Here is a 22,832-nt window from a genome sequence, read left to right as displayed (position 1 = left end):
TATTTGTCTCTATCAAATAAACAAACAAATTATTGTGTACAACTATTAAATTCTAAAAACAAAAAGATTTAAAAAATCTTTACCAAATAGGGTTACTGGGTGTGACCAAATTAATATATACTGGTGTATTTAAAAAATACCAATAGTATCTCTTCCACTAGCCTGATATTTAAATTCTGCTGTGTAATGTGATATGGTTTATAATAATCCTATAAATGAGTAGAACTGTTCATGACATTTTAAACATGAGTAAAAGCAGCTAATACATGTTTGTAAAATATACATTGCTCCAAAAGTCAGTGCTCCTTAACTTTATGTGACGAGCATATTGTTGTGTCAAATGGCAGAACTGCCTAAAACTGTTGAATTATTCTTGATCCATTTTATTTACCTGGTTCAGACAGCAGGGGGCAGCACATGTGGCTTATGGCACTGATTGGGTTTTAAAAGCAGGTCTGCATCCTTTGTTTGAATCAATGCTGGAGAGAAGTGTAGACATGCACCGGTGAGTAAGAACCTTAGTTCTAGCAAAGTACATTTATTAAACTGCTTAGAACTTTGGAGAAGTTCTTTAAATTTAAGTTGGGTTTATGGTCAGAGGTGTTTGTAGTGCACAATAGGCTGTGTGTATTTAATAGGCCTGGTGAAGTCTGTGTTGATTTGATGCTGCTGTAAGTTGTTTGGTTCATTCTAATAGTGATTTTGTTTCAACATATGGGTTAAATGGGTTAAAGCATTATTTTGCTGTATAAAATGTTAATGGGAGATTTAGCCGGCAGATAGTTCAGGTTTTGGTTTCATTGATTGTAATGAATATTTCTTCATTGAGATTCAATTTAGAACAAATTTAGCTTTGTTTGCTTGCAAGGTTTTCAACCTGCTGATGCTGCTGATAAATCTGCTGTTGCAAACCTCATCTTGAATTAAAGTAATAAAGGATGATAAGAAGAGTTGAACCCTGTCTACTTCCTTCTCGATCCCATCAAGTCGGATCAGCGTTGGTTTAAAAAGACTTGACACATATTGTCCTCTTTCAGATGACTTCATGGCAGCCTGGCAGTTTTTGAAGAAATCTCTAACATGTGAGACGTCTGAATTAGACTCGGGCGACAACAAAGATGCACATGAGCGCATGGAAAGAAAACCCAAACCAATGCAGGTGTTCAAGTATGTACTCTGTGTGTTAATTAGTGTGTACTTGTAAATAGTTAACTGACATCAATGAGCTGTTACATGAAAATGACATAAATAATACATATAACTATGTTCTGATGTTTCTTTCTACATGGACATGAACATGGAGCTCTACTATATGCAAGCCTGAGATGTTGTTTTAGAAGCTAACTCTGCTTTAAACTTCTCCAGAACTTTCTCCATGACCCGTCTGCTGTGTTCCTTGGTCTTCATGATGCTGTTTGTTCTCTCATGTTCTCTAACAAACCTCTGAGGCCAGAAACAGAACAGCTGCATTTCTACACAGATAACATGTCATACAAGTGGACACTAGAGCATCCTGAAAGTATTCACAGCGCTGCACTTTTTCCACATTTAGTTATGTAACAGCTTTATTCCAAACTGGTATCAAATTCATCTGTTTCCTCAAAACTCTCCACACAATACCCCATTATGACAATGTGAACTAAGTTTGATTGAGATTGTTGCAAATTTATTACAAATAGAAAACTAAGAAATCACATTTACGTAAGTATTTACAGCCTTTGCCATGAAGCTCAAAATTGAGCTGAAGTGTTTTCTGTTTCCACTGATCATCCTTGAGATGTTTCTACAGCTTAAATAGAGAACAAAAAACCCAACACCTAGACCTGCAGACGGCTTCTATAAACATCTGTGAAAGAATGGGTCGCTCTCAGGAGCTCAGTGAATTCCAGCTTGGTACCGTGACAGGATGCCACTGGGCACTGGGTCCAGTCATTACATTTCAATCATGTTTCCTTTTCTATGCTTAGTTCTCATGAACTGTAGTCCCCATTCAAATCCATAAAGATAGCTTTTAGGTCAGACCTTGGCAGGATTACTTCAACCTGACCTGACTTAGGTGCTCCTCTTCAGACATGATTGTAGTTCACCAAAACCAACTAAGTTCTGCTGATGAGGACTGCTGAATCCCAGCTACCTGTTCTTATCCAGGACTGCTCTATTCTACTTCAGTGAAACAGACTCCTGCATTTAAACGCAGCGGCTCCTGTATGTCCCCAGATTTCCTTGTTCCCTCCCCTTCAGATCTGCAGCTTAAAGCTGGGTGTAGCCAACGCTCCCTGAAGGTGAAAGCTGATTGGCTGCAGCCTCTCTGCACTGACACGTGATTCATAGATCAGAGCTCAAAGTTGTTTCTGTTTTCAGGAAGTGAAACTCTCACAGTCACTGAGACTGAGAGGAGAAATGGAGCAGCAGGCAGTTCATGTGGACCGAGAAACCTTCTCCTGTTCGATCTGTCTGGATCTACTGAAGGATCCAGTGGCTATTCCCTGTGGACACAGTTACTGTATGAACTGTATTAAAACACACTGGAATGAAGAAGATCAGAAAGGAATCCACAGCTGTCCTCAGTGCAGGAAAACTTTCATACCGAGGCCTGTCGTGGAGAAGAACACCATGTTAGCAGCTTTAGTGGAGCAGCTGAAGAAGACTGGACTCCAAGCTGCTCCTGCTGATCACTGCTATGCTGGACCTGAAGATGTGGCCTGTGATTTCTGCACTGGAAGAAAACTGAAAGCCATCAAGTCCTGTTTATTCTGTCTGGCCTCTTACTGTGAGAAACATCTTCAGCCTCATTATGATGTGGCTCCATTAAAGAAACACAAGCTGGTGGAGCCCTCCAAGAACCTCCAGGAGAACATCTGCTCTCGTCATGATGAGGTAATGAAGATGTTCTGTCGTACTGATCAGAAGTGTATCTGTTATCTCTGCTCTGTGGATGAACATAAAGGTCACGACACAGTCTCAGCTGCAGCAGAAAGGACTGAGAGGCAGAGAGAGCTGGAGGTGAGACGAGAAGAAATCCAGCAGAGAATCCAGGACAGAGAGAAAGATGTGAAGCTGCTTCAACAGGAGGTGGAGGCCATCAATCACTCTGCTGATAAAACAGTGGAGGACAGTGAGAAGATCTTCACTGAGCTGATCCGTCTCATCCAGAAAAGAAGCTCTGATGTGAAGCAGCAGATCAGATCCCAGCAGGAAACTGAAGTGAGTCGAGTCAAAGAGCTTCAGGAGAAGCTGGAGCAGGAGATCACTGAGCTGAAGAGGAAAGACGCTGAGCTGAAGCAGCTCTCAAACACAGAAGATCACAACCAGTTTCTCCACAACTACCCCTCACTGTCAGCACTCAGTGAGTCTACACACTCATCCAGCATCAATATCCGTCCTCTGAGATACTTTGAGGATGTGACAGCAGCTGTGTCAGAGCTCAGAGATAAACTACAGGACATCCTGAGAGACACATGGACAAACATCTCACTGACCCTCACTGAGGTGGAGGTTTTACTGTCAGAACCAGAACCAAAGAGCAGAGCTGGATTCTTAAAATATTCATGTGAAATCACACTGGATCCAAACACAGCAAACAGACGACTGTTACTATCAGAGGAGAACAGGAAGGTGACAATGATGGGTCAACATCAGTCTTATTCTAGTCATCCAGACAGATTCACTGATTGTCCTCAGGTTCTGAGTAGAGAGAGTCTGACTGGACGTTGTTACTGGGAGGTGGAGTGGAGAGGGAGAGTTTATGTAGCAGTCGCATACAAGAACATCAGCAGAGCAGGAAGAGGGAATGAATGTGAGTTTGGATTTAATGACAAATCTTGGTCATTATATTGTTACCAAGAAGGTTATAAATTTGGTCACAACAACATCTGGACCTCCATCTCAGGTCCTGGTTCCTCCAGAGTAGGAGTGTACCTGGATCACAGAGCAGGTCTTCTGTCCTTCTACAGCGTCTCTGAAACCATGACTCTCCTCCACAGAGTCCAGACCACATTCACTCAGCCGCTACTTGCTGGAGTTTGGGTTTGGAACATTGGAGGTTCTGCAGAGTTCTGTAAACCCAAATAGATGTTCTGTCTTGTTTCTGATTGTTGATCAGGGTTCATGGTTCTGATGTCTCTGCTCTGCTGTTCTGTTCTTCTTCATTGTTCTTGTTTAAATGTAGTTCTCTGTGTCTGTGTTCCAGGAACCAGAAAGGATTTCACTGCTGATGTTTTCTTTCATTCTTATTTGACACAGAAATATTTCTCCACATGAAAATCTAAACTTCTCTGGGCTCTAATGGTTCTGGTTTCATATTTGTATTGATGTATTTGGATCTTCTGGTTTCTCTTCCACTGTTCTGCAGAACAAATGTTGTTCTTGTTTAAATCAGTTGAGATTGAAGTGAACTGAACTTGCTTCTGGTTTCTTTATTGTGATCCAAAGAAGAAAACTGAAACTAACATCAACTTAGAACTGATGCTGTTTTCTTCTGAATCCTTTAGATTTAGATCAGAAAAATATATGTCTGCTGTTCTGTCTCTTTGGATTTCTTCAATAAAACAACTTGATTCCAGAGAAATGTGGAAAGTTTTCTTTTCATTCTAACAATAAATTGTGAGTTTTGTCGTCTAAAGAGCAGAAACATTTCCTTCAGAGTGTCTCATGTGATGCTGGATCAGATCAGATGTTTGGTTTCACCTTCATTCATCAAGAACATCCTCTGCTTCCACCACTGCTGCAGAGAGATTACAGAAAGAAAGCATTTATTACAGGAACTGATCAGTTCACCTGTCAATACAAACAAATATCAATTCAATTAGTGATTTTTATCCAGAGATAATTGGCTCATCATACTTATTCTGATTTAGTTCATAATTTATGTTAAAAATATTAAAAGTCAGACTAAATATTTGATTCCAGCTTCCTCCACCACACGTCAAAGTGTCAGATCTGTGTTAGTGTGTGATGTGTGTGTGGATGGGTGAATGTAACTAGTGTTAAAGAGCTTTGAGTTGTCAGTATGACATTATATAAGCTCAGTCCGTTTAGATGCTGACCTGCAGGATGAAGAGGAAAGGTGAGAGGAAGTTCTCCTGTTCCTGTGCTGCAAACCTCCATGCAGATACACAACCCTGCAAACCCTGTCAAAGCACACAGAAACCTCTACAAGCAGCAGCTTCTGCAGCAGAGACGCTCATTTTAAAGATTCATTGGATATTCTCAACTATGTTGGCAGCGTTGGACAAAACCAAATAAATGGAGGCAGAAAACTTCAATGAGTTAATAAGATGTTTGAGAGCAGCTTCAGATCAGCTTCTATCCTCTTATTTTCTGTATTTTCTGTGATTTGATGAACAAACAATAAAACTACTGAGAAAAGAATAACAGTCTGTGAAACATCAGAAAATAGTTTTAATGTCCAGAACATAGCAGAAAATATATGTTTCTTTCTGGCTTTGTTGAAATAAAACATGTTAATTACAAAGAGATTAGGTTGTTTTTGATCAGTGAGATAAAGATCATGTTCCTCCGTCTCTCATTCCAAGGAAAAACAGCTAAAGAAGTGAAGCTCATCATTTCTCCTGTCACTGAGCAGCATCAGGGTTACAGGTTGGGTTTCATGTTAACAAACTCTTCTTCAACACTAGAGGGCGCCATCATCCTGGTAAAAGTCATCAAGAGAAGTTCCTCAGTGTGTCAGCATGATGGAGATTGTGGATTAAACCTGGGAGAAATGTTGTAGACGTGTCATAAAATGATAGTTTAGCTTTCAACAATGTAATAAACAGGAAGAAGTGTGTGACTGAGCTTCATCTGGAGACCAAAAAGGATTTAACAAGCTGCTGGTGAGTTGGAGTCTTGAACTAGAGTCTCCATCTCTGCTTTCCAACAAGTTACAAAGTGTTTTCATTTCAGTATTTTTCTTAAACTTAAGTTGTTAAAGACCCACAGTGAACTTAAAGTGAGTCAGTTTTTATTTTTATCTAGTTTTGACTTCTGATTTTCAATTCTATTTTAGTTTTAATTAGTTTATATTTTTTGAAAATGCTCAGTTTCAGTTACGTTTTTATTAGTTTTAAGTTTTTATTAGTTTCAGTTAAGTTTTTATTAGTTTCATTTAAGGTTTTAGTCTTTTATGTAATACCACTTACATACCAGGGGCAAGACTTAAAAAAAAATTAAATAATTGAAATCGTTGTGCGTAACAAAATCCCAGAAAATGATCATAGATTTAAAAAACATTTCTTATTTTTGGCAGATGAACAACCAAACATACAAGGTCTGATCAAAGGTTTACAACAAACTATGTCTAAGAAACAAACATTCAGCAAGGGATGAGATGGACATCAGGGGTTTGATGATACACTCAGCTCACAATATAAGACACAAAATTCAGTTCAAAGGATGAAACAAGAAGAGATTTAAAACTTTTAATCCTTGCAGATGAATAATTTCAAGGCTGCACTGATCAGCTTTTTTTCTTTTTAATTATATAATTTAATGATTGGTCTTCAAATAAATACACTGATCCAACAATTTTTGTATTACTCAATTAACATAATGAATTTATGTAAAATAAACCTAGAAATTGTTCATCAGTATTTTAAGGCCTAGTTATTTCAATGGACATCAGCAAAGTGAGAGAACAAACCAAGTTCACAGACTGTGAGGTGAGAAGGGTTAGAGCAGCAACATGCCCACACACTATGTCTGCTACTGTCCCTTTAAATGGAGGAGAGTTCAGTTGTTTATGTGGTCACAAGGAGAAAATCACTTGATGACAGCACAGAGAAATGAGTTCCTGTTTGTAAATTGCGTGGAGATAATGCTTTGATGCATGTAATATTGTCAGACTGTTTTCTACTCATTTTAATCTTGTAAGATCTGTAACCACGAGACCTGCTCACACCCCTAGTCATTATAGATGAAGAAAACAATGAAGAGGACAAGTTCATCACATATGTTCTTTACAATTAACTTGCTTGAAGATCCGCTCCAAACCCCAGTAATACCTAAATATAATTGCTTACCTTTGTCCGTTCCCATTGGTGGTTTCAGCATCTTCTTTTCCAAACACCAAAAAACTGCACCTTCTGGCAGAAGTCTTGCCTTCTTCCTTTCAGTTCATCAATATAACAGTTATTATCCTTGTCTAGAATGCCTTGAAGCTCCTCCATGACCTATTAAATGTTCAATACACCAATCCAGGCATTTAAAGAAATCCCTTAGGAGACGTAAACTGTTGTCTTAAACATTTCATGTGATACCAAGCATTTAATAATGAGCAGTTAATGTTGACCTACATGTCCAATGTCCTTCAAACATGGATATGCCTTTATAACCTGCTTGTGTCTGTCCTCCTCATGAATAGTATTTGAATCAATGAATGTTCTTCAGGCTTGGAGCTCCAACTCCAGGAGAAGAGACACATCCTGGTGGTCTGGATTTCTTTTTCATACAAAGATTGTAGGGTCTTGTATTGTTGGCTGAGGTTGCTGGACTGTAGTTGGATGAGTTTTCAACATCTGCTGACCTGTTAGCTGTAATACAATATGCCTCATTTACAACAAAGTTGTTCTGGTAATGTTAAATGAGAAAACTCAGCTGTTAAACTAATAGATTCTCATCTGTGGAGTTACATTTGTCCTAAATGACATAACAATTCATTTAAATTGTAGAAATAGCAACCAAAAACTGTGATTATTTTCTGAACACTAAACTAATGAGAATCTTATGTGGTCATGCTATCACATGCAGTTACATTGAGGAACACAAGTAGTACCCTACAAAGATGCACACACCCCCACAATAGAGTTGGACCGACTCACTCTTAGGACTGGACAGGAGAGAGAGCGCTTCTTCCTGGGGGCTTTGAGGCGTTTTTCCTGAAACACAAAACAAAGACATCCTTCTGTCAGCATTATGAATTCTATGGTTATTTTTGAGATTGTTGAACCTAAGCCTGAAAATATATTAAAAAGATTAAAATACCTAAATAAATACAAAGTTAAAACTCACCTTCTAACTCCCTGTCAACACTAACTGAGTCTGGGCTGGTACTTTCATCTGTAGACGGACCCAGAATGATTGTTGAGTCACTAGAAATGGTTTCATCTGTGTCATGTGTCTCTTCGAGACGACGTCTCTTTGTAGAGCTGCAAGGATTAGCCAATTAATCAGTACCTGGACACAGTTGATTATTTCGTGAGGCATGAAAATGATCAATTAATCTAGATGCTATTGAGGAATTTAATCTTTAGTTGCATTTTTACCTCTTTGATTGTCTCCCAGTCGTAGTGTTTTTTTGGGGAATCTCACATTTTCCAGTCTCTTATTTAGCTGTGCGTAAACAGTGACCTGAACAACACATTTATTCCTCGTACTCGTACTCGTCGTCTTCCGCTTATCCGGGACCGGGTCGCGGGGGCAGCAGACTCAGCAGAGACGCCCAGACGTCCCTCTCTCCAGACACCTCCTCCAGTTCCTCCAGGGGGAGCCCAAGGCGTTCCCAGGCCAGCCGAGAGACATAGTCCCTCCAGTGTGTCCTGGGTCGTCCCCTGGGCCTCCTCCCGGTGGGAGGGGCTCGGGGCACATTTATTCCATTTTTGTAAAATTAATAATAAAAATGTACAACATAAAACACTTTGGTCATTAATTGGATGTATTTCATTTACCCATGAATTCTTCAGACCTTGGTCCAGTATCATGGGGTAATTCAGCACTATTCTCTTTGCCATTGCTGTGATTTCAGGTTTTGATGGGTATCTGTGTGATTCTCCATCCCCTTTTGCCCTCAGGATTGCAATCATACTGGTCATCGTGTTTCCTATGAGCCGACATCTGAGCTCCTTTGACATTTGGCAGTTGTGCTCTTCCCTTTTCTTCGACAACTCAAAGTACTGTTGTCTTACCTGCTCCAGTTCAGCGTCAGTGTGGAGTAAATATTCTGGACAGGAAAACTTCACAACCTTTCAGGGGTTCCATATTTAGACAGTTAATGGATAACTACAGGTTATCCATTAACTGTTTTGAATCAAACACAGAGGTTGTATTATTAGAGTATCATTCAGAAAGTTATGTGAGGTGGGGTCTTCATGAAGTTTGTGACGACTCTGTTTTACAGTATTATGAACATGTATAGTTTTAATAGAGTGCATTTAAAGAATATGAAATACGACAACTTTTGGACATTAAATATTGTGTAGAAATATTGTATTTATCTATATTAAATGTGTAAAAGAGGAAGGTTAAATAAGTTAATGTTTTTATCTATCCTTTTTTATGCATTTTAGTTAAAATGTTTGAATGTTTTGCTGACAAGTCTGTGTCCTTTATTACTCTTAATTTTTTCTTGTTTATCTGTTTTTAAGTACTGTTGTGGAAAGGTTTGTTGTTGTTGTTCTATATTTTACTTACTTAAAAAATCTAGTTTACCAGCTAAACCAGGTAGTTACTGTTAGACTGTCTGCTACCCACCAGTAACAATATTTTCTTTGTTTAAATGGTTTATTTCATTAATCTGTTTTAGAGAGAACTTCAAGAAGATAGAGAAGGTCGCATAAATGTGGACCTTTCTAAACATGAAACTGCATTTCTTCTTCAAGCCAGAGAAACACAGCGACTGACTCTGGTAATTTTAATCATTCAAATAGTTTTTCATAAGTTTTGACATTGTTCAGACCTTCTATCTTGGCTAATCTGATAACAAATGGACTACTTTAGGTTTATGAATGAAATGCAAGACATTACAATGTTTCTCTACTTGCTTTTTGAGTGACTTTGTGATTGGATCTCACTTACCCACTATATATGCAGATAAGACATGTACTTTATGAACAAAATCTCCCCATTCAGTGTATTTGCTGAGCTTAAGCTAAGAGTAGAGAAAACACAGTATACACACATGTAGACTTTTGATGTTTAAAATGCACTGTAAAACCAATTGTAAAAACTCTGAAGTTAATAGTATTTTAATAAAGTCTTGGTCTTTTAGGTCACCAACAATATCTAAATGAAGGATCCATACAAAGGTGTGTCCATGGGTTTGCATGATTATTGTATTTTCTAATCAATTTTAATATAATATTTGTTTCTCTTCTTCTCTCCAGAGAGTTTTTAACCACATGGTGAGTGGAGTCCAGCAGTATCAGGCAGCGTTGTTGGAGCACCTAAAACAGCAAATGTGTAGCCTGATTGAGAGACATCCTGGGGACCTGGATGAACTAAGGAGTCGTGCATCAGGGGGTTTTTCACCAGTTTATTGACCCTTTCTGTTGAATTGCTTCCACTTGCAGGATAAAACTATCAAAGAACTGCTACAACCAGTTGAACCAGAGACTGTTGATGCAGAACAAACAGTATGTTATGTGAAACATGGAGTTCTTTCCATTAAGGAACGATGTTTTCATTAAATACCACTGGTGAAAAGTTTGGAGCAGCTGCTTTCCCATCCAAGAGTTTTTGCAATGATTGATGAGGGGCAACAGCAATGCAATGATGGATTTGTTCCAGATTTTATTAATGGAGACATTTTTAAGTCACATCCACTGTTTTTGAAAGGTCCAAAGGTTTTTTTAAGCATTGGGCTTTGAAGAGTAGCTTTAAAAGTATTTGTGAATCTCTTTTTTGAAGCACAACCAACTTTATGAATGTAGTCAAAATGTGCAATAGAAATATCCACGTTTTTCCAGTGAAGTTGATGTGGGACCAGTTTCTGAGCTGAAAAATGTTCAATAAGTGGAAGTAAGGATTGAAGAGTTATTATGAATTAAACAAATAAATCATATAGATGCAATACGGTGGATTATGCAGTGTGGAAATAGACACACATGTGGACAATCTTTGGTTATTTCTAATGTCATCAGTGGTACTCCTGAATTTGCTCTTGTAAAAAACAGATATATTGCAAATGCATCAGAGTATTGCTTTGAATACCAACCTCTCTCTATAGTTGGTTGGAATAATAATTATTTAGCTTATGAGGTAGAAATTCCCTACCTCGCTCAAGACAATATTTTCATGGATGCCAACAAGCTTATTGATTATACACCATACTCCTATATGAATTTCAATGATAGCTAGTACACTGCAGTGAACTATGACCTCAGATACCATCAAATGTCAGTCTTGAATCAGTGGTGAGTCTGTGTATTTGGACCAAACAATGTTTTAAAGTATTGCCAATTACTGTAGTACTGTACTGTACTGTAGCTGTCTTCTTTCCAAATCACGTGAACGTTTGGTTTGACAGAAATGTTTTTAAAATAGCTACACTTATGGAATATTTTGTAATGCAGTGAGTTGGGCATGTTGTTGATATGCAGTTATCAATAAAGCAGATTTATCTTAATTCAAGTTAATTATTTTTTTTTGAAACAAGACTTTTCATGTTTTACAAACCTCACAGGAACTTCAAACTCTTATGAAATGTCAGAAAAGCCTGTTTCATTGAAGAAAGACTCAAAACATGTTTTCAAGACTATTTCACTTAAGATTTTTAAGATGCATTGTCTCAAAACAAGTTATGTGTCACTTAAATTAATCTCTGTAGATGGTTTAGATTTATATATTAAGTGTGATGAGAGGTTTTGACTTTCTGTTTGAAATTATAGTTTATAAAAAGATGTAACAGAAAACTATTTATACCCTTCTTAATAATAAACTGGAAATTCTAATTTGACAATATAGGAATTGTCCTTTCTTAAGTTTACTGAGCAGCAATTTTAATATTTTCACTGGTAATTTGGAAGATTTATCTTTGCTGAGGAGCTCCAAGTCTTTGAGGTGGGACAGCCTCCTTGCCATCACCCTAATCTTTAGCTCCCTCCACAGATTAAAGGTGAGACTCTGTCTGGGTCGATCCAAAATGTTAACATTACTTCCAGTCAGAAGAAACATGTTGGTCAGATTATTAAAAGGACTTTAAACCTAAATCTTCCAGGGGTATGAATAATTGTGGGCCTAACTGTTGTTGTGCTGAGATGTTTGTTACCACCTGATATAAGGCTATGGCAGAATTCATGACATTTTCCTTTTTAATTTCATTTAATTTTAATTAATCTGGATGCTATTGACATATTTATCATTGAGGAATTTAATCTTTAGTTGCAGCTTTTCCTCTTTGATTGTCTCCCAGTTGTAGTGTTTTTTTGGGGATCTCACATTTTGCAGTCTCTTATTTAGCTGTGTGTAAACAGTGACCTGAACAACACATTTATTACATTTTTTTAAATTAATAATCTTCACTGGTATCACCTGTTTAATCTTCTCATTTGCAGAGTTGTTGTACAACACTTTCACAGCTCGTCCTTCACCTGAGTGTTTTATACATATAAAGAGCTTCTAGATAATCTTTGTGACACCAAGGCCCGTCATGAGGGAAAAGGCAGAACCAGTTGTAATTCTGGAACTGAATCCTGATGTAGTGGCATCCTTATCTGGTTCTCTTCATCCCTGGGACAAACAGAACCATCTGTAGATCCATTGCTCCGGGCTCTGATTGTAAATTGGGCCATAGAAAGGTCACAGAGAGGGGGAGTGAATACTTTTATCAGGTCATGCAGAGTCAGGCCATAAACAAAGACACTTTCTAAATTCTCAATAAAAATAACATCTTTATAAAATAAATAGAGTAACTGTACTCAACGGGGTGGAGAGCAGTGCTCTTTGACCTGTAGGGGGGCGGGGTGTGAAGTGACTCAGTAGCATTTAAAGAGACGGCACCAAAACACACCTCAGAACAGGTAAAAGAGGAGCCTGTGGAGCTACAATAACAAGGAGTTCAGACCAAAGCTGTTCCACTTTATATAGACCACAACTGAATGATTTAGGGGGGAAAGGAAGGACTTAAATGCATCATATTTCCCCTTTAAAGAAACAGATTTTCTATTCTTAAGAAATATTATTCATAAAATATTATGTAATTATCTTAAAGTAGAATAAAATGATTGGATTTAAACTTAATACTTAATAACAATTAACCAAGTTCTGGACTATAAGAAACAAAACAGATTATTTCAAATAATAATTCTCATTATGTTACATAAATAACATGTACATAAACAAAAGTTAAACATCAGTGTTGAGGATTCTCCTTATGGAAATTTAGCTCTAATATTGAAGCTCAGCACTGGAAAGAAACAGGAAGGAGTGAGATCTGGAGATGAAGTAAGGCAAGGGGTTTTTCCCTTCCTAAGGTGGGAAACTTGCTGCAGGCCTCCTGGCTGAAGTTGAAGGGATGGAAGATGAATCTGCGAGTACAGGAGACCCACCAGGAGAGGGAGCTGCAGAGCACTGATATCACTGATCAATAAACTGCACAAAATAATTAAAGTAAAACTAGATTTAGTTCATATATTTGGAAAAATATCTGAAATGAAAAGTTTTCAGAGAGTATTTTGTTCACCAAAATACTTGAGTGACATTCTGGTCCAAACTCCAAACCAGTCGGTGATGGTAATGCACCAATTTCCTTGCCAACCATAAATAAACTAAATGAAAAAAGAAGAAGAAAGCAGCATAAACAACAGTTTTAACGGCACAAACCAGCACAAACGGAGCATTAAAAAATGAGACCATTCTGGTTTGTTTTGGAACAAGATGGTGACCTTTGGATGACCTAAAAATAATCTTCAATATCTATGAAACGAAAGCAGCACCAACCTGCACTAACCGCTCAATCTATTGGCTGGAATTGTTCACGTGGGTGGGGGTCAGCTTCACGCAGCTCTAATGGACCTATTTAATGTGGCTTATAGCGTCCGTGATTGACAGGTAACGCTCCGCGGAGGAACGACATGACGAGCTAGAGCCACAGCACTGCGCATGTCTCTGTTGGATGGAGAGATGAACAGGAAGATTTCATTTATGTGGCACTAGTTAGGGACAAGGCATTTGTGATTCATGACTGCTGAGTTTTAAGCGCCTCAGAGGCGTTTTGTTTTCGTAGGCCGGGCTTTATGGGACCAGTGGTTCTGATGGCCGCTGCTCACTGTCAGCCGGTCGGCCCTGCGGCGCTCGTTCATGTGTTTCCGGGTCCACTCCGCGGCAGCGCGCTGAGCAGATCTGCCTGACAGGAGGGAGGAGAGGTAGGGAAGTCGTTGAGGCATCGTGGCGCCGCAAAACAAGAGTGTGCTGCCTGAGTGACTACGGGGCCGAGAGACAGAACCTCCACGGGCTGAACCATCGGCCCACTAACCCACCGGGAAATCCCCGGTAGTCCCGTATGCCAGTCCGCCCCTGTGAGCAGCTGTGTGTTGAATGTATCGGTTATGATGGAGAAAAAACATTCAAGAATAAAAGATCGTTCAGAAATAATATAAGCCTATAGTCTGTATTTATTTTAGAAGGATTTTCATGGTTTAAAAAGCATCAGCTATCAGTCAAATCTAATGTTTGGGACTCTCATCCCCCTGCTTTGCAGGAGGAACAGAGAACATTTCTAGTGTTGCAGACTGAGTGACTGCTCTCAATCCTATCAGAGAAATCTTTACATTTTCTGGAAATCAGAAGATTAAATAGCAATGAAGTTTTGGAAATAAAGTAAGACACCTAAATAGTGTATTTGCTTCCAGTTTCCCCTTAACTTGTCCCCTCTTGAACTCCTGAATGCAATTCATAAGCTGCAGCTGCACAGCATCTTTGGAGAAGGTTGCATTGTTTTCTGAATATTTTGCACACTGCCAGTTACTGTTGCTGGTGGTGAGAGAGCTTTCAGTCAGCTCTAACTGATAAAAAACTAGTTGAGGTCCACTATGTCTCAGGAAAGGTTTTGCAGTCTTGCCATGCTGTCCATTGAGGGTCAGTTGGCTAGAAAGCTGGACTTTGACGTTGGGCTCTTGATGAGAAAGGCTGAGCAAGGGCCAGTATATAAGCTATCCTCTTGCCACCCCGTAAATGAGGTTGTAAGAGGATTTGTGTTCAAGTATTTAAAGAAAGAGATGGTTTTTGGAATATAGAGAATCAGTCTTGCAGCAAATAATTGAATGTAAATTAATTTCATTGTATTTTCAGTGCTTCCTCTACCAAGTAACTGTCATGTTTTTCTTTTCACAAATATGGGAATGATAACCAAAAATATCATTTAAATACATAGTTTTATGTAAAACAATATCAAAGTTTTCCACCAGACTACTGGCCAGCTATGGGGGGGGGGCCCAGTAAGGTATTTTTTTATGGGGCCCAAAATCCCCGGTGGCGCCCCTGGTCGTAGTAAAATCCTGGATGTGAGTTCAGCACTGAGCAAATATTCTTCTTGTGTCTAAAAAACACCCAAAGAGCTGATTTCACCACAGCATTTACACCAATCTCAAAGATTTAAGACTCACCACCAATTTAATCCATGTTGAGGTAAATATGAGGTAAACTGAGATCAACACACGCTTTTCCAAATGAAACTGAGAATCATTCAGGCCTCGAATCCCAACAAATGCTTCATTTTGACAAAACAAACTACAGCTCCATGCTTTTAGTGTGAATATTATAAATAACCAGAAATGATTAACTTAGACAGCATATATTTATAAATATAGCAAGGCCTTCAAGGAAATATGTTCTGACTTTAGTGAATTATTAGTAAAATACGGATGCTGTGCTCCGATCTGGTTCTGGGGCCAATCAGTTGTGAGCCAACCTGAGTGAGCAACGGTCCCAGCCTGGTCCCCTCTATGAACATTTTCTGGCTCCACCACTGATGGATGCTGAAGTTACAGCAGACCTATTTGTCTGCTGTGTCTGACCGCTGAGAGCAGAAAGCATGAATCAGTTCCACTTTAGCCCAAAATAAGAAAGAGGAGACAGATGAACATGGAGCTCTACTATATGCAAGCCTGAGATGTTGTTTTAGAAGCTAACTCTGCTTTAAACTTCTCCAGAACTTTCTCCATGACCCGTCTGCTGTGTTCCTTGGTCTTCATGATGCTGTTTGTTCTCTCATGTTCTCTAACAAACCTCTGAGGCCAGAAACAGAACAGCTGCATTTCTACACAGATAACATGTCATACAAGTGGACACTAGAGCATCCTGAAAGTATTCACAGCGCTGCACTTTTTCCACATTTAGTTATGTAACAGCTTTATTCCAAACGGTATCAAATTCATCTGTTTCCTCAAAACTCTCCACACAATACCCCATTATGACAATGTGAACTAAGTTTGATTGAGATTGTTGCAAATTTATTACAAATAGAAAACTAAGAAATCACATTTACGTAAGTATTTACAGCCTTTGCCATGAAGCTCAAAATTGAGCTGAAGTGTTTTCTGTTTCCACTGATCATCCTTGAGATGTTTCTACAGCTTAAATAGAGAACAAAAAACCCAACACCTAGACCTGCAGACGGCTTCTATAAACATCTGTGAAAGAATGGGTCGCTCTCAGGAGCTCAGTGAATTCCAGCTTGGTACCGTGACAGGATGCCACTGGGCACTGGGTCCAGTCATTACATTTCAATCATGTTTCCTTTTCTATGCTTAGTTCTCATGAACTGTAGTCCCCATTCAAATCCATAAAGATAGCTTTTAGGTCAGACCTTGGCAGGATTACTTCAACCTGACCTGACTTAGGTGCTCCTCTTCAGACATGATTGTAGTTCACCAAAACCAACTAAGTTCTGCTGATGAGGACTGCTGAATCCCAGCTACCTGTTCTTATCCAGGACTGCTCTATTCTACTTCAGTGAAACAGACTCCTGCATTTAAACGCAGCGGCTCCTGTATGTCCCCAGATTTCCTTGTTCCCTCCCCTTCAGATCTGCAGCTTAAAGCTGGGTGTAGCCAACGCTCCCTGAAGGTGAAAGCTGATTGGCTGCAGCCTCTCTGCACTGACACGTGATTCATAGATCAGAGCTCAAAGTTGTTTCTGTTTTCAGGAAGTGAAACTCTCACAGTCACTGAGACTGAGAGGAGAAATGGAGCAGAATCAGCTGGACCGAGAAACCTTCTCCTGTTCGATCTGTCTGGATCTACTGAAGGATCCAGTGACTATTCCCTGTGGACACAGTTACTGTATGAACTGTATTAGAAGCTTCTGGGATGAGAAGGAGGAGAAGAAAAGCTACCACTGTCCTCAGTGCAGGCAGACCTTCATACCGAGGCCTGTCCTCCAGAAAAGCACCATGTTAGCAGCTTTAGTGGAGCAGCTGAAGAAGACTGGACTCCAAGCTGCTCCTGCTGATCACTGCTATGCTGGACCTGAAGATGTGGCCTGTGATTTCTGCACTGGAAGAAAACTGAAAGCCATCAAGTCCTGTTTATTCTGTCTGGCCTCTTACTGTGAGAAACATCTTCAGCCTCATTATGATTCAGCTCCATTTAAGAAACACAAGCTGGTGGAGCCCTCCAAGAACCTCCAGGAGAACATCTGCTCTCGTCATGATGAGGTGATGAAGATGTTCTGTCGTACTGATCAGAAGTGTATCTGTTATCTCTGCTCTGTGGATGAACATAAAGGTCACGACACAGTCTCAGCTGCAGCAGAAAGGACTGAGAGGCAGAGAGAGCTGGAGGTGAGACGAGAAGAAATCCAGCAGAGAATCCAGGACAGAGAGAAAGATGTGAAGCTGCTTCAACAGGAGGTGGAGGCCATCAATCACTCTGCTGATAAAACAGTGGAGGACAGTGAGAAGATCTTCACTGAGCTGATCCGTCTCATCCAGAAAAGAAGCTCTGATGTGAAGCAGCAGATCAGATCCCAGCAGGAAACTGAAGTGAGTCGAGTCAAAGAGCTTCAGGAGAAGCTGGAGCAGGAGATCACTGAGCTGAAGAGGAAAGACGCTGAGCTGAAGCAGCTCTCAAACACAGAAGATCACAACCAGTTTCTCCACAACTACCCCTCACTGTCAGCACTCAGTGAGTCTACACACTCATCCAGCATCAATATCCGTCCTCTGAGATACTTTGAGGATGTGACAGCAGCTGTGTCAGAGCTCAGAGATAAACTACAGGACATCCTGAGAGACACATGGACAAACATCTCACTGACCCTCACTGAGGTGGAGGTTTTACTGTCAGAACCAGAACCAAAGAGCAGAGCTGGATTCTTAAAATATTCATGTGAAATCACACTGGATCCAAACACAACACACAGATATCTGTTACTATCAGAGGAGAACAGGAAGGTGACACTGATGGATCAACATCAGTCTTATTCTAGTCATCCAGACAGATTCACTGATTGGTTTCAGGTTCTGAGTAGAGAGAGTCTGACTGGACGTTGTTACTGGGAGGTGGAGTGGAGAGGGTTAGTTTATGTAGCAGTCGCATACAAGAACATCAGCAGAGCAGGAAGTGGGAATGAATGTAGATTTGGATATAATGACAAATCTTGGTCATTAGATTGTTCCGAAGAAGGTTATAAATTTGGTCACAACAAGATCTGGACCTCCATCTCAGGTCCTGGTTCCTCCAGAGTAGGAGTGTACCTGGATCACAGAGCAGGTCTTCTGTCCTTCTACAGCGTCTCTGAAACCATGACTCTCCTCCACAGAGTCCAGAACACATTCACTCAGCCGCTACATGCTGGATTTTGGGTTTGGGTCATTGGAGGTTCTGCAGAGTTGTATAAACCCAAATAGATGTTCTGTCTTGTTTCTGATTGTTGATCAGGGTTCATGGTTCTGATGTCTCTGCTCTGCTGTTCTGTTCTTCTTCATTGTTCTTGTTTAAATGTAGTTCTCTGTGTCTGTGTTCCAGGAACCAGAAAGGATTTCACTGCTGATGTTTTCTTTCATTCTTATTTGACACAGAAATATTTCTCCACATGAAAATCTAAACTTCTCTGGGCTCTAATGGTTCTGGTTTCATATTTGTATTGATGTATTTGGATCTTCTGGTTTCTCTTCCACTGTTCTGCAGAACAAATGTTGTTCTTGTTTAAATCAGTTGAGATTGAAGTGAACTGAACTTGCTTCTGGTTTCTTTATTGTGATCCAAAGAAGAAAACTGAAACTAACATCAACTTAGAACTGATGCTGTTTTCTTCTGAATCCTTTAGATTTAGATCAGAAAAATATATGTCTGCTGTTCTGTCTCTTTGGATTTCTTCAATAAAACAACTTGATTCCAGAGAAATGTGGAAAGTTTTCTTTTCATTCTAACAATAAATTGTGAGTTTTGTCGTCTAAAGAGCAGAAACATTTCCTTCAGAGTGTCTCATGTGATGCTGGATCAGATCAGATGTTTGGTTTCACCTTCATTCATCAAGAACATCCTCTGCTTCCACCACTGCTGCAGAGAGATTACAGAAAGAAAGCATTTATTACAGGAACTGATCAGTTCACCTGTCAATACAAACAAATATCAATTCAATTAGTGATTTTTATCCAGAGATAATTGGCTCATCATACTTATTCTGATTTAGTTCATAATTTATGTTAAAATATTAAAAGTCAGACTAAATATTTGATTCCAGCTTCCTCCACCACACGTCAAAGTGTCAGATCTGTGTTAGTGTGTGATGTGTGTGTGGATGGGTGAATGTAACTAGTGTTAAAGAGCTTTGAGTTGTCAGTATGACATTATATAAGCTCAGTCCGTTTAGATGCTGACCTGCAGGATGAAGAGGAAAGGTGAGAGGAAGTTCTCCTGTTCCTGTGCTGCAAACCTCCATGCAGATACACAACCCTGCAAACCCTGTCAAAGCACACAGAAACCTCTACAAGCAGCAGCTTCTGCAGCAGAGACGCTCATTTTAAAGATTCATTGGATATTCTCAACTATGTTGGCAGCGTTGGACAAAACCAAATAAATGGAGGCAGAAAACTTCAATGAGTTAATAAGATGTTTGAGAGCAGCTTCAGATCAGCTTCTATCCTCTTATTTTCTGTATTTTCTGTGATTTGATGAACAAACAATAAAACTACTGAGAAAAGAATAACAGTCTGTGAAACATCAGAAAATAGTTTTAATGTCCAGAACATAGCAGAAAATATGTGTTTCTTTCTGGCTTTGTTGAAATAAAACATGTTAATTACAAAGAGATTAGGTTGTTTTTGATCAGTGAGATAAAGATCATGTTCCTCCGTCTCTCATTCCAAGGAAAAACAGCTAAAGAAGTGAAGCTCATCATTTCTCCTGTCACTGAGCAGCATCAGGGTTACAGGTTGGGTTTCATGTTAACAAACTCTTCTTCAACACTAGAGGGCGCCATCATCCTGGTAAAAGTCATCAAGAGAAGTTCCTCAGTGTGTCAGCATGATGGAGATTGTGGATTAAACCTGGGAGAAATGTTGTAGACGTGTCATAAAATGATAGTTTAGCTTTCAACAATGTAATAAACAGGAAGAAGTGTGTGACTGAGCTTCATCTGGAGACCAAAAAGGATTTAACAAGCTGCTGGTGAGTTGGAGTCTTGAACTAGAGTCTCCATCTCTGCTTTCCAACAAGTTACAAAGTGTTTTCATTTCAGTATTTTTCTTAAACTTTAGTTGTTAAAGACCCACAGTGAACTTAAAGTGAAAAATATGATGGAGTAACTGGGCTTCTCTTGTGTTGCCTCTTGAACCAAAGCCTAAAACTACCAACCAGACACTGGGAACCATAGGAGAGGAGAGTAGAGAAACTTTGTTAACTTGGACTTCCAGCTGACAATAAAACACAAAACAACCAACCACCACCTGATGCCGTCCAGAGAAACACAGGTTGCTTTTATAGAGATAAGATGTAACAACCATGGTTCAAATACTTTTAAATATTTCATTAGTTTTTATTTTTATTTAATTTTGACCTCTGATTTTCATTCTATTTTAGTTTTAATTAGTTTTTAGTGTTTGTTTGCTAGTTTAGTTTTTGTTTTTTGAAAATGCTCAGTTTCAGTTAAGTTTTTATTAGTTTTATTTAAGTTTTTATTAGTTTCAGTTAAGGTTTTAGTCTTTTATGTAATACGACTTACATACCAGGGCCAAGACTGAAAATAAATTAAATAATAGAAATAGTTGTGTGTAACAAAATCCCAGAAAATGATAAATTTTAAAAAATGTCTTATTTTTGGCAGATGATTTAGTCCCTCTTAATTCAGCTCAACTGCCTAAAAGAAAACAAACACTGTACCTTATATCAGGTCCTGACAAAAACTATGAAAGGTTTGGTTCTGCAGTTTCTTTTTTCTCCCTTTGGAGAAGGAAGGAGAAACCTGATCAGTTCTGTGTTGCACAGAAATATTAAAACACTTGTTGTTTTCTAAGATATCACCAGCTAAAAACTTTTAAAACTTTGAGAGTAATTGGTTTTGTTAAACACATTTCCCTTGGTAAAACAAACCTTTAAAATGAGAATGAAAAATGGGGTTATTTAGAAAGAATCTGTTTGGACAGTGGTACCACACAAAAATTAAACTAATCTCATGTTTCCTAAAAGACTGCATGAAAAGGCCTTCAGAACCGTGGAGTTATTTTCCACCACAGTATCAAGTTTTTAAGGATGCTTTTTCTTTATTTTAAAACAGATCTGGTTTTTGTTTTGTTTTTTGGTTTTTTAGCATAATGTTTGTCTGAAGCTTCTTATGAACTGGGTTAGGAGCAAATATGATCTGAGGTAAATTAGGAGCTGTGAACTAATAATTTTAAATCTGATTATTGTCCAAGCAGAAATAATATATTTAGCCAATCCTTCAATCTCTGCAGAAAGTTAACATCATTGTTCAATGCAGTAGTACTCAACTTGTGGTTCCTGGACTCCTGAAGCCCGTGAGCCATAGATTTTGGGTCCATAAAATTATAATATTTAATTAAAGGTAGGCTGATTACTTATTAAAACAGATCTAAGCCAATGATGAGTTCCAGTCATTTGGTGGCTTTAAAATGCAATAATACTCAAACTTTCTACTCTGGGGACACAGATTGGGGTTGAAGAGTTTTGTTTTGGAACCAAGGTTAGGATTTTTATAGCAGAATCAAGACAAGTAAAATCCTTCATTTTAGGAAAAGAAAAGAAATAAAGGCTCTCTTAACAGTAAGAGGATGGTCGGCTCAAACTCCAGTCTCCTTGTTTGATTTCTTAGGGTTTAAAGATTAAATGAATACATATGAGTAGAAAGGTACACAATGTGATTTCAGATTACTAAGAGATAAAATATTGGAACATTTATCAGCATTTGGATTATTAAAGAGGGGTTCTAGTAATAAGTTTTCCCCAACTCTCAAAATTTAAATAGCCCAAATTAAAGAAAATGATGTTTGTTCTTTTTTAAACACTATGTGGGAAAAAGTCCAGTTTGGAGACAAGCTTCTTATCTTAATTTCTGATTAAGTCAAAAACTGCAGTTTTTGTTTAGTTTGGGTATAACATAAAAATGTCAACGCTGACTTTTCTAATTTCCCCTCGGGGATCAATAAAGTATCTTTGAATTTGAATTGAATTGAATTAAAATACTTCTTTGCATTTAACTTGAAATTCTGCAATACAGCTGCGATCAACTGTTGCTGTGCTTCTAAATACTTTGAGATCTCTGTGGACTATGTGCACTCATTTTAAAAAGGATCCTGACGATTGTCATAACAACATTGATCAATTATAGCATTAAAAGATATGGTTGAGAAAACATATTCTGAAAAGAGATTGTTAAAAATGTCTTTGAATTCTTGAAGCTTCAAATTTGGCCATTTGTTTGTCTTTGATGTTTTGTCTTTGTTTTGATTAAATGAATGTTTGTTTATTTGTTGCATGAAACAATAATCCATGTTTAGAATAATGTTTCTAAATCCCAGATTGATTAAAACTTTGAGTTTTCAGGAGAGTTAAGAAGCAGCTTGTTTCTGAGGTAGGTGAATGTTAACAGTTTTGTAGTTTAAGGTTCATTAAGATGGGTTTGAATGAAGAAACTGTGGTTCCGCCCATAGGCTGTCAATCAGA

General features: G+C 38.6%; 2 protein-coding genes and 3 long non-coding RNA genes across 5 annotated transcripts; 2 read left to right on the top strand and 3 right to left on the bottom strand.

Annotated features, from left to right (window-relative positions):
* Nucleotides 1-1,037: 1,037 nt before the first annotated feature.
* Nucleotides 1,038-4,567, top strand: LOC124870623 (tripartite motif-containing protein 16-like). Its single transcript, XM_047369440.1, has 2 exons — nt 1,038-1,167; nt 2,362-4,567. Exon 2 carries the CDS (start codon nt 2,401-2,403, stop codon nt 4,069-4,071), a length of 1,671 nt encoding a protein of 556 aa, XP_047225396.1. The 5' UTR covers nt 1,038-1,167; nt 2,362-2,400; the 3' UTR covers nt 4,072-4,567.
* Nucleotides 1,067-19,055, top strand: LOC124870626 (tripartite motif-containing protein 16-like). The gene is made up of 2 exons (XM_047369447.1): nt 1,067-1,167; nt 16,856-19,055. Exon 2 carries the CDS (start codon nt 16,895-16,897, stop codon nt 18,557-18,559), a length of 1,665 nt encoding a protein of 554 aa, XP_047225403.1. The 5' UTR covers nt 1,067-1,167; nt 16,856-16,894; the 3' UTR covers nt 18,560-19,055.
* Nucleotides 4,142-8,476, bottom strand: LOC124870629. Its single transcript, XR_007038841.1, has 7 exons — nt 8,262-8,476; nt 8,008-8,172; nt 7,818-7,874; nt 7,293-7,529; nt 7,020-7,169; nt 5,046-5,713; nt 4,142-4,723 (listed from the first exon to the last, which is right to left on the bottom strand). It is a non-coding gene; the product is annotated as an uncharacterized LOC124870629 (long non-coding RNA).
* On the bottom strand, nt 12,982-14,423 carry LOC124870632. Its single transcript, XR_007038843.1, has 3 exons — nt 13,651-14,423; nt 13,394-13,478; nt 12,982-13,302 (listed from the first exon to the last, which is right to left on the bottom strand). It is a non-coding gene; the product is annotated as an uncharacterized LOC124870632 (long non-coding RNA).
* Nucleotides 18,630-20,607, bottom strand: LOC124870630. The gene is made up of 2 exons (XR_007038842.1): nt 19,533-20,607; nt 18,630-19,211 (listed from the first exon to the last, which is right to left on the bottom strand). It is a non-coding gene; the product is annotated as an uncharacterized LOC124870630 (long non-coding RNA).
* Nucleotides 20,608-22,832: the final 2,225 nt, after the last annotated feature.

The sequence above is a fragment of the Girardinichthys multiradiatus genome, chromosome 6, assembly GCF_021462225.1.
Source record: "Girardinichthys multiradiatus isolate DD_20200921_A chromosome 6, DD_fGirMul_XY1, whole genome shotgun sequence".
Classification (NCBI taxonomy): Eukaryota; Metazoa; Chordata; class Actinopteri; order Cyprinodontiformes; family Goodeidae; genus Girardinichthys; species Girardinichthys multiradiatus.
The sequence above is the reverse complement of the archived record's forward strand: the minus strand, read 5'-3'. Positions and strand labels throughout refer to the sequence as shown.